At 37.3% G+C, this 12,591-nt stretch overlaps 1 protein-coding gene across 2 annotated transcripts in view; it reads right to left on the bottom strand.

Moving 5' to 3' along the window:
- Window positions 1-12,591, bottom strand: part of LOC143411875 (phospholipid-transporting ATPase IB) — a 606,876-nt gene that overhangs the window by 159,788 nt on the left and 434,497 nt on the right. Inside the window, exon 28 of one of the 2 annotated variants that reach the window (XM_076872750.2) lies at window positions 9,238-9,312. The exons of the other annotated variant lie outside the window; for it this stretch is intronic. Coding sequence (XP_076728865.2) covers window positions 9,238-9,312 — 75 coding nt within the window. The remainder of the gene's footprint in view (window positions 1-9,237; window positions 9,313-12,591) is intronic. 2 annotated transcript variants of the gene reach the window in all.

The following is a 12,591-nucleotide window of genomic DNA, read 5'->3' as shown; positions in this document are numbered from 1 at the left end:
CTGATGCACACTTTTAAAACTTCCCACCCTGCTTTTATACTCAAATTTTAGGAAGCACAAGCTACTTCATACATTTATTCATCCAACAGATATTTATTGTGAATGAACTGTGGGCCAGATACTGTGCCACTCTAGGAATACAAAGATTTAGAAACACATGAAAGAAGAGGAAGCAGATTTCTCGCAGCAACTCTGGCTACTACAGAGGTAAGAACCAGGGCAGCAGGGATACACACACACACACACACACACACACACACACACACGCAGTGCTCTGCAAAATTACTCATGGAGATGGAGACGGGACAGCGGGGAAATGGAGGAGAAGGAAAAGTCAGGAATTGATTCTTGCATCAGAACCTCTGACCTTCACCATATTGGACCTACAGAATTTGGCAGGATATTCAGAGATACAGAATGATGCTACAAAAAGCACTCCCTTGAGAAGAATTCTCCTTACAGAGCTCTAAAGCATCCATGAGCACATTTGAGGGGAACTTGTAAGACACATGGGATGATGGCTGGCTGAGTGCCCAGTACAAGGATGGGAGGAAACCGTTTAACTGGGACCCCGAGTTCTAGGGCAGCTGGCGCCTTCTAAGATGCTGACACCTGTACCTGTACTCTCTAGGTGGCGGAAAGGTAAAGCCATGTGCTGAAGACGGGATCTGGAGGAAACATGTCATTTCAGTCTGGGATATGCTGTGGCCCTATGTGCCATGACACGTGAATAAATCAGTCAGGTTCACTCCAGGTGAACTGGGTTGGCACTGAATAATCACACAAAGACAGAGAATATACCTTTTTCTTGGGGGTTCAGCAATGGCTCATTGTCCCTGGCTCCCACAAGGGAAGCAAGAAAGGCAGACAAAAGAGGGTGAGAGAATGCCAGAGCCCTATTTATTGAGGGAAGACACTCAAGAAAGTTCCACCCAAATGAGGCAAGGGATTGGGTGTCAGGGGAGTGTAGCCCAGTCTTATTGGGTGACACCCACTCCTAGAGCTTCATTACCCTGCTGAGCCGAGATGAGATCCACCTGCTTCCTCCTGGAAACCAGTCTCACACCTCCATTGCTCAAGGTTAAGGGTGCTCAGCTCCTATGTGGCAGCTCCCAACACCCATGGGTCATTTTCTTATTTGGTTCTGGCATAGTTCAGAAAGACTGACGGTTATGGTTTGAATGTGAGGTGTTCCTCAAAAGCTCATGTGAAATAATGCAAGAAAGATAAGAGGTGAAATGTTAGGATTAGGAGTGCATTAATACCTGATAGGGATTAACTGGCTGTTAATTGTAGGCAGGTAGGTTGTGGCTGGAGGAGGTGGGTCACTGGGAATGTGCCTCTGGGGTATTTATTTTGTTAGTGGCTCCTCTAGCGCTCTCTCTCTCTCTCTCTCCCTCCCCCTCCCTCCCCCTCCCTCTCCCTCCCTCTCCCTCTCCCTCTCTACCTCCCTCCCTTCCTCCCTCCTTTCTGGTCCCACGTCCTGAGCCACTTAAATTCACCATACTCTTTCACCGGGATGTTCTGCCATACCTTAGGTTCAGAGCAAAGGAACCGGCCGTCTATGGACTAAGACCTCTGAAACCATGAGCCCCCAAATAAACTTTCCCTTTTCTAAAATTGTTCTTGTCAAGTCTTTTGGTCACAGAGGTGAAAAGCTGCCTAAAACACTGACTCACTCACTGCTTAGCATCTAAGTGGATCAAATCCCTGCCCACCAACCCGGCAGGCTTTTTGGCCTGTGGGAATCAGATGTACATCTCTGAGAGAATCCTGAGCTCACATCAGTTATTTGGAGACTTGGATATGTGGCTAGAGAAATAAGCCTTTCCCAAGTCTGTTAGGATCAAACAATCAGAGGTATAGTGAGTAAGGCGCATCAAACTCCCAGCTCTCCTCTTCAAGCAGAGAGCAGATGGAAAGCAGCCTGGGATCTCAAAATGCTACAAAGTCTTCAAGGAGGATATTGAGGAGAGTGGTACTTGCTTCCCTCAAAGTAAGAAAAACTGTCTATGTTATGGCTAGAAGAAGGGGCTCCTATCAAACATCTCAGAAGGTCTGCATACTCTCTGAGTACACAGCTTCACCTCACTGTTTGGCATGGACGCCTACTTGTGCCAACATTCAAGTCTTTTCTCTTTCCCCTCTTTATTTGATTTCCTCCTTCCATCCACTCTGAGTCCTCTCCACTTCATCATTAGGCTAACAGCCCATAGGCCTGACCATATTTTTCACCCTCCTTAGCATGCCCTGCACTCACGTTCATAGACTGGTTGGAGACTGTGATTTGTTTTACAAAAGGGAATGCCACATACATTTTTCTTCATCATACTTTTATTGCTAAACATCATGGAAAGCCCTCCAAAGTTCCTCGGGTTTGACACTAACGCAGTCTTTTAAATGCTCATATAATCAGTCAGAGCATGGATGCACCATACTCTTTAAGCATTTGCACCCTGACAGTCATTCATTTTGCTTCCAGCTTTTTGTTACCACAAATATTATGCAATAACTTCTATCATATATTATATCGTATACACTTTTTCTTTTATTTCCATGGAAAGAAGTCCCAGAAGTAAGTCTTCTGAGTAAAAGGACACATGTATTTTTAATTTTAGGGGATGTTGCTAGGTTGCTTTTTCAAAACAGGTTCCAATCACTTATGTCTCCCCTTGCAAAGGATAACAGTAATCTTTTCTCTGTTTTTCTATCAGCAACAGTTATGTCGATCTTTTAATATTCTCCAGTCCAAAAACTTAAAGATATTAACTGTTACTTTTAAAAATTTATGTTTCCCTATCAGTTAGTTGGAGCATGTTTTCATATATTTGTTGGTCATCTGGACTTGCAACTCTGTAAAACATCTAGTCAGGTCCTTTGTTATCTATTCGTGGCTTATGCCCTTTTCTAAGAATTCTTTGAGTATAATAATAAAACCTAATGTTTTATGTTATAAAATTAAATGCATTGTTGTCTGTTAATTTTAATGTTTTTTTGCATAAGAAAAAGCTTTAAATTTTTAAATGGTTGAGAATAACTTTGGAGTATCCAACTGTGTTATAGAAGTATCTCTTCCCTGGAGCTTACATGTAATTTTCTGGATTTTTCAGTTTTATTTTTCACATATAAGTCTTTGATATAAGATAGAAGTCCACTTTTTCCCCAGATAATGAACAAGTTGTGAGAATACATTAATCCAGAGTTTTCCCCCTAAGTTGAAAAATCACCACTAAGGCTTATTAATTTCTCATGTATTATAATCCTACAACGTAAACCTGGAATCCAGTTCTAGAATCTCTGACTTCTTTGTATAATTCTGTGCCAGTAACGTACTGATTTGATTATGCTGACTTTAGAGTATAGCCTGATATTAGTAAAGATAAGTCTACTCTATGATCTTTTCTAACCTATTTTGCATATGTATTCTAAAATACTTATTAATTCCATCACACCATGTATAGTTTTATGCAGCTTCTCTTTGGAATTACATAAATTTAAATTTACATGTTAATTTTAGAAGACTTTACTCTTTAATAATACCAAGTCTTCTCATGTAGAAAAATATCATGCCTTCCATTTGTTGAAATTTTGTTTTGTATCCTACAGTAAGACTTTGTTTTTTTTAATAAGGTACTATAAAATTATACCTATGCAATGTATAATTTTAATTGCAACTTTAAAAAAAAATTTAAGTGCTGGGATTGAATCCAGGGCCTTACACATGTTAGGCACATGCTTAACTGCAATTTTGAAAGAAACTACTATTCTCTTTGCATTTTTAGATTGCCAGAGCAAGTAAATAAATAAATAATGATACTAATTGCTAGGATGTTTAAAAGCTATTGATTTTTAAATATTTATTATGTTTTCTGGTCACCTTATCAAATTCTCTTGTAATTCCAGTATTTCTCTATTAGTAATCTTTTGGGTTTTCTAGATAAACAGTCACATATCAACATATGTACATGCCCATGTTTTTGTATGCATACTGTATAACCACAGAAATCATTCATTGTTTTTCCAATATTTGTAACAGTCATTTAATCTTGGCAATTGCTGAAAAACCCAGAACAATGCTGAATTATACAGTGATGGCAGGTATCTTGACTAATTTCTTATTCAAAATGAAATAGTTTCAGGATTTTACCATTTATGGCAGCATGCTACTATTCACTATTTTTGTGAATAGTCTGAAATATAGTTAATTGACTTCTTTCTATTTCTATTTTACTTAGAGTTCCTATTTCAGGAATGGCAGCTGAATTGCTTCAAATGCTTTTGTAGCATCTACTGATGGGATGTTTTTCTTCACCTTGTCGACATAGTAATAGAAAGATCTTTTAATTTCAAACCTCCAGTATTCCTGAAATTAGTCTTACTCGGTCAAATACTTTATTATTTTAAGACACTATTGAACTCTATTAGCTGATATTTTAGTTAGAACTTTTGTGTTTATTTATAAGTGAGTCCTTCTCATAATTTTCTTCTTCAAATTATACTGGCTTAATAATAGGATACATTTTCTGCTACAGTTTAAATAAATTATAGTTATCTCATCACTAAAAAGTATATAAAATTTAGTTGAAACCCATCTGATCCTAGTAGCTTTTGTCCCTGAGTGGCCTTTATCATCCTACCCACAAAATTAAATGACACAGTGGATTATGGGTATATAGCACTCCCTCCTTCTCCTCAGGGGATAAGTTCCAAGACCCCCAGTGGATGCCTGAAACCTCACAGAATAAACCCTACATATACTGTGGTTTTTCTTATTTATACAAATCTGTGATAAAGTTTAATTTAGAATAAGGCATAATAAGAGGTCAACAACAAAAACTAATAAAAGAGAACAACTATAAAAATATGCCACAAGAAAAGTTATGAATTACTAGCTGGGAACCATAGTGCATGTCTATATCATACCTACTCAGGAGGTGGAGGCAAGAAAATTGGAAGTTCAAGGCATGGGCAATTCAGCAAGACCCTGTCTCAAAATAAAAATATAAAAGGACTGGGATATGGCTCAATGGTGAAGTGCTTGCCTAGCATGCATGAGGCCATGCATGGTTCAATCCCTGGTATTGAAAAAAAGAAAGAAAAATCTTATGACTAATTTATATCAGGAATTTTGTGTTTAATATTTTCAGATCGTAGCTGAATGTGGGTAAGTGCAACTGCAGAAAGTGAAATTGCAGAGAAGAGGACTAATGTAATGAGAATTCAGTGGGACAGTACTAACTCAGTACTTAGGGAGATGCATCATTTTCGAGTCTGTTTTAATACTCTTTCACTTGCTATGGGAATTAAATTGAGATACAATGATTTGCTCCTCTAGTTTGTTTGAAGAGTCAAACATTAAAAAATAAGTTAAAGAAAAAGTAGAAGAGAAACACTGTTTAAATATAATGGCAAGGGGCAATCCAGCCCAGGAGAGAGGTTCTCGGCAAACTGCTTTACATGTCCCAAACTACTTCTTGTACTAGATCTCTGGAATGACTGTGGACCGGAAAAACAAACAAACAAACAAACAAATTGGTAAATAGGATGCTACTAGAACAATGATGGCAATATTGAAATATGGACTAATACAGATTAGACAATGCATTGTATATATGTTAAAATTTTCTGACGATCATTATACTGTGGTTACAAAAGAAAAGATCTTTGTAACTATGCACTGAAGTATTAGGCAATAAAGGGCCTGGTGTCTGTTAACACACGTTCAACTGCTTCAGAAATAAGTGTGTGTGTGTGTGTGTGTGTGTGTGTGTGCATATGTAGTATACATATGTGTACGTATGTGAAGAAACAATGGAAATGGGGCAAAATGTGAATAATTGATAAATAAATTGATAAATAAATCTGGGGATTTATTTATACTTTTTTTTCAGTTTTTCTCTACATTTCAATTTATTTCATATACAAGTCATGAAAAAAGGGCAAAACTTCCTGCTTCAGTTTGGGAATGGTTTGAGTGTGTCTTCCAAAGGTTCACTTGCTAGAGGCTTGGTACCCAGAGTGGTGAGCCCAGTGGAAGGTAATTAGGTTAGGGGGGGCCTCCTTCTTAGGGGGGATTAATGTAGTTCTTGCAGGAATGAGTTAGTTCTGTTGAGAATGGGTTGTTATACACTAAGGCTACCCTATACACTTGGTCTCTTCTGCATGTAGCCATTTTCCTTTCTACTTTTCTGTCCTGTTGTGATTCAGCCAAAGGGGTCCTCACTAAACCTGAACAGATGGGGCTGTCCAATCTTGGATTTTCAGCCTCCCAAATGTGGGCTAAACAGACCTATTTTCTTTATAAAGTTCCCAGTCTTAGATACTTTGTTATAGCAACAGAAAGTGAACTAAGACACTGCTGTGTTCTCAAATGAGACAGGCAGTCATAGATCCCTTGATGTCCTAATTGGAAGTACTTTTCCTACCAGCACTTTGCAGCAGCTCATTTCAGTGCCTGCTTTGAGATAACCCAAGATCATTTCACCATGTGATCCACTACTATGTCAGAATGTCCTTTCCTCTATAGCTCAGGGGACACATAAAGGCAAAAAGAACCTATTTCCAATTCTTCCAACTCACTATGGTTTTTAAACTTTCATGTATATAATAATCACTAGAAAAGTGCATTTAAAAAGCAGTATTTCATTCCCAACATAATCTAATAGGAATATAGGCAGCAGACCAGTATTTCCATGTAATCTTAATTTTTCTGGAAAGAATCATAGCAAAATTATAATATTGGTCACTTCTGTGTAGTAGAATTATGAATGAAATTTAGTTTGCTTTTTTCTGCTTATTTGTAATTTCCATGTTTGCTATGATGAGCAAGCACATTTTGACAATAATTTGTCAAATTATAAATAAAATTATTTATTTATAATAACATTTTGACAATTATTTGACAAATTATAAATAAAAGGTCATTCTTTAAAATAATTAATAATAAAAAAAGGCAGTATCTCTATGACACTCTTTGTTAACTTGCTGTGGAGCTCAGGGATCTGTACTTTCCAAACAATCCCTGGTTATTATTCCACAGCTGTTCTGTGGGCCTTAATTTGACCAATACTGTGTCTCAGCTTATCAGCATTTTATGTAGAACAGGACCTAATAAAATTTGTTGAATTCATTTGAATTGCCCAAGGCCTCATGGAAGAAAAGAACCTAGCCCCATGCCATTATCATTAAAACAGGGCTAAAATCCATTCATCTTATAAGCAGGTATCATGCATTATAGTCCTCCTGTTCTTAACTCTACAGCAGAGCTTCCTAGGGCTCAGTTTCTCCCTCCCTCCCTCTCTCTCTTTTTGTGATGGGGACCGAACCCAGGACTTTATGCATGCTAAGCAAGCACTCTACCATTGGATTATATCCTTAGCCAGCTAGCAACCTGAGAGGCTGAGGCAGGAGGCTTGCAAGTTTGAGGCATGCCTCAGCAACTTAGCAAGGCCCTAAACAACCTAGCTAGAACCTGTCTCAAAATAAAAAATAAAAAGGGCAGGGGATGTGGCTCAGTAGTAAAATCCCCTTTGGTTTAATCCCCTGTGCCTAAAATTAATTAACTAAAAAAATAGGTGTGTGGCATGGATTTGCACGAGATAGCAACTCTATGACACTTGGTGCTAAACCACTGTAGAGTAGCCCACATGTTCCTCCCACCAAATCGTAGCATAACTTTAAGTTATTAAGTCCTAAGTTTTTAATTCTACCGATATTTCAACAAAATTATGTAAACACATTAAAATAGGTTGGAAATCATAACCTAGGACTTATATACATTATTATATTAATATTATATTATATTATAATGTTATGTTATATAATTATATTATTATTACTATAATCATATTGTACGTTATATACTATATATAAGATTTCACAGATGTTCTGCATCTGGGACAATGGGAAAAAATGGGTTAACCTACTCAAAATAGTTTCAAGTCTTACAAAGCTAATGATCTCTAGTCTCCCTTTAGCACATAGAAAGGAAGCCCTTGAGACCCTAATTGTGGGGTAAGCTGTAAAAGGAGGTTTTCCAGCATGTCAACGTAGTTCTTCTCTCATTATCAACTGTCTTTGTCTTTTAGGGCATCAGCACAAAAGCATAGTGCATTTTTGTAGCCAGTAACACAGACACTAATGGGCCGTCACAATTCAACTCAAGATCTGAACCCAGCCTCACCACTAAGTGCACCTCTGACCCCCTTAACCTGTGAGTTACATGGGACTAGGGTAAACTGTTGTACTCAGCATTTTTTACCCAGCACTCCACATGGGTGCTACTCAAAAAATGAGGGCTGAATGTAAGGGCAGCATGAATATCTGGCCACTGAAGTATACACACACTATAAATATTTATAGCATCACAAGTTATATTATTGCCCATCTGGTAACTTCCATCTACACCTATCTGTGATGGCTGCTCCAGAAAGGGAAACTCCCATGGGGCACAGGATGCCAGGGTTAGAGTCCAGAGCAAGAAGAGCAACTCAAGAGATGGGCCATTCTGGGGTCTCTAAAGGACTCATAAACAAGCCTCTCCGTTTTTTGTTTTGTTTTGTTTTCCTCCTAGTAAAAAAAAAAAAAAAAAAAAAAAAAAAAGAAAGCCAAATAGCTACTGAGCCATTTTAGCTTATAGTTTATATTAATTTCCAGCTTTTGAATTCATCACAGTCAAGTATAATGAAAAGTACTTGAAAATCATGAAAATTACCAAATAAGCTGATTACAATTCTCCATGACAGCTGGAAATCAGAACTCATCATCTGAACACCAACTGTGGAAGAAAATGTCCTTCTACAAGGAAAGATACTCTTTCTGGAAGGACAAAAAGGACAGTAGTGGTCACATATTCTATATTTTTGCGTTTATGATTAAGAATTCAGAAGTAAAATTATGCAGTAAAGTGAGTTTAGATGTAGTTCAGAAATTTTAACTTGAGCTAAAATCATGAATTGTTGAGCAGGCATTTAGTAAGGGGGCAATAAGGGTCTATTATCAAGATATATGGGTTAATAACTTCATGGGTTATTCAAGAATGATCTGCTATGATTGAAACCATGTGTGGAGAGTTTGGGCTTCTGCAGGATGTGCTGGAGCAACAAAGGCCCTAAAGATATATTTGTGCTGCCTGCTAAGTACACAGATGATTGACTTAGATACACTTCCCAGACATAAACAGTGAAGGAATGTCCCTGAAGTCCTGCATGCTATCAGAGAGAGGTGGAGAATGCTTACCACATTGTACAAGCCGATGCACCAACGTTCAAATAAAATCTGCCCAGAAAATCCATTAACAAAGGCGAACCAAAGCTGAAAGAGAAGAAAGTTCATGAAGTTTTATATCAATATTGACCTAAACGTTTCCATTCACCGAAGAAGTAGTGGGGAATGTGGACCACCAGCTGGACACAGCTGCTAAGGGATAATGAGCCCCAGGACCATAGCAGTTGTTCTTTCATAGGATATAAATTCCCAATATCACTAATATTAATATTTTAAGGAAAATTTATATTTAAGACATATTGGTTTTATAAGATATATGCACAAGTTTAAAACAAAACAATTGGGTTTATATTTACTATGTCTGTGTCAACACATTCTCATAGACTGGAAGAGTCTGAACTTCATGTTATTTTTTTCCTGTAAAGTTGATTTGATAAATATGATTTATATTTGTAGGACTTTCAAATAGATAAAAGTCATAAATAAGTAACAACAGCAAACACTCCTCTCTTGGTTGTGTGTGTTTTTAGTTCACAAAATACTGACCCTCCATAATTGTATGTTCTCTTCCTTGGCCAATATTAAAACAAATAATATGAAAGAAACATGCTCTCATCATCTTTTGCAGCAATACTGAATGTATAAATAAATAAAACGTTAGAATATTGTTCATGTCTTCAATTAGTCTATAATTATGATTGACTAGGCAAAACTAACATAAAAATAACTACAGAACAAAGTGTCAGGGATTAATTAGTGCTGAAAAACAAGGAAATACAATAATTTTAGAGAAGGAAAGATCTCTCAGGTATGATCAGAAGAAGATATGGAGGCAGTAAGAGTGGGGTGGAAGAGGAGTGGGCAAAAACTGGACTTAAGAGGAAGCAAATACAGAAATATGGGGAAACATTCTTGTGCAGCTAATTTGATATGATAGGATATTAATGATTTGGGGGCAGACTTTTAACAATCCCATACAAATAATGTGTTATTGTTTAGATACTAGGTGTCCCCCAAAAGCTCATGTGTGAGATAATGCAAAAAAGTTTAGAGGTAAAATGATTGGGTTATAAAAGCCTTATCTAATCAGTGCATTAATCCCTTATAGGGATTAACTGGGTGGTAACTGTAAGCAGATAGGGTATCACTGGAGGAGGTGGGTCCCTGGGGGCATGCCTTTGGGTTATATATTTTGTTTTTGGTAAAAGAACACACACTCTCTTTCTCTGTTCCTGGTCCCATGTTTTAAGATGCTTTCCTCTGCCACACTCTCCACCATGAGTTCTGCCTCACTTGGGGCCCTTAGGAAAAGAATCAGCCATCTATGAACTGAGGCCTCTGAAACCATGAGCCCCAAAATAAACTTTTCTTCTAAAATTGTTCCTGTTAGGTCTTTTGGTCACAGCAGTGAAATAGTTGATTTTAACATCATGGAATCTACTTTTAGGCTAACTCATGGTAGACTAAATTCATTATTTTGGTAGAACCTAATTCAAAACAGAATAACTACACCATAATAACCTGAGTAGAAATCAACTCTGGCACTGAAATTTTACTAAATCAAATATTTTTCAAAATCAGCTTCATAACTCCACCAGTCCAAGTTTCTTGAGACAGAAATCATTCCCTATGCTGCTTTATGTATAGCCATATCCACTAAGACACATGGTATAAATAGGGACTCACCAAGACACAGTGGGATAAAATTAAGTGTCTCGGTTCAATTACTAGATGAAGTCTTTCTTAAACACAGCTTTCATCATCTCATACCCAAGTTTAAAAAATCACTAGGAGACTCCCTCCTAAATCCAAGATAAGCTTGTTGATTTTCAAAAAAATCCAATTTGCTCTTAATTTAGCTATCATCCCAAGAAGTCCCAAAGAGGCCTGGTGAAGAAATACTAGAGGACAACTGAGAACCAAAGGATCATGCTACGTTCTACACTCAGAATATTCTTACAATACTGATTCAAATGTCACCCATCCCTAAACCCACAATTTCAATCTATTGTCTTTTTACCACTCAAGACATTGGCAATCAATACTTGAATCGAACTTTTAATGCAATAAGTACCTGGATACACATCTGATTCAAATATATCTGAAAACCATTTCAAAGGTTTACAATTAATTTTCCCAAGACTGTTCTGAAAGAACAAACAAGGCTTGTTGTCAGAGCAAATGCCCATTTATTGAGGAACAGCTCTGTATATTTATAGAGCCAGGGGTGGTTTGACAGTTGGCATGGGGTGCTTTTTGACTGGAGGGTAAGGATCAGGTGAGCCAGCAGGGTTAGTCTGATTGGTGGGTAGGATCAGGTGAGCCAGCAGGGTTAGTCTGATTGGTGGGTAAGGATCAGGTGAGCCAGCAGGGCTAGTCTGATTGGTGGGTAAGGATCATGTGAGCCAGCAGGGCTCACCATTGGACAGCAGGACCATGTGAGCCAGCAGAGCTCACCATTGGACAGCAGGATCATGTGAGCCAGCAGGGTTCTTCTTGGGGGATGGGGAAGTTAGTCTTTGGAGCCAGGGCAACTCCCAACATGTTCTATACTTCTGAGTTCCATTTAAATAATTAGCCAACACTGATGGATATCTAGTAAGCATATGATTATATTGCTTAGTCAGTTAAGTTGTCTTGGTGAAGGGGGTATGGTGTGATATTTCTAATGGCTTTTTCTCCCCTGCCATCAACTCAAAACAACAAAAACAAATGAAAACTGAGAAGAAAAAAGTAGGATAGACCATTTTCAGTTAACCAATGAGACTGCTTTAATTAAAACCATATATGATATAGAATGGATACTAATAAATATGTGATTAGATCAAATAAAAGGTAAAATGTCCATAACAAGCATAACCTATAGATTAAAAGTAAAATATTTCCATGAAAGAAAAAAAAAAAAACAACAACAACTGAAAAATAGCTAACCAACTCTTTTTTTTAATATTTATTTTTTTTAGTTTTCGGCGGACACAACATCTTTATTTTATTTTTATTTGGCGCTGAGGATCGAACCTAGTGCAGCGTGTATGCCAGGCGAGTGCACTACTGCTTGAGCCATATCTCCAGCTATATATATATATATATATATATTTTTTTTTTTTAAATTAGAGGACAAAATATTGAAGTAGAGAAGGAGTGGCTGAGGTCTCTGGACAAATTTAGTGCAGCAGGCAAATTGAACTTAGAGGGCAATATATATACATTTATCATTTTTAAAAAGATTTTTAAGAATCAAGCAGGGAGAATGGAAGGACATAGTAGAAATATACATGACAATCAACTTGGCAGACACTAATCAAGATAAACTGAAGAAGACAAAATACAAAATCATCCAACAGAAAATTCATAACACACATAAAT

Source organism: Callospermophilus lateralis, chromosome 12, assembly GCF_048772815.1.
Source record: "Callospermophilus lateralis isolate mCalLat2 chromosome 12, mCalLat2.hap1, whole genome shotgun sequence".
Taxonomy (NCBI): Eukaryota; Metazoa; Chordata; class Mammalia; order Rodentia; family Sciuridae; genus Callospermophilus; species Callospermophilus lateralis.
This window is presented reverse-complemented; position numbering and strand designations above follow the sequence as displayed.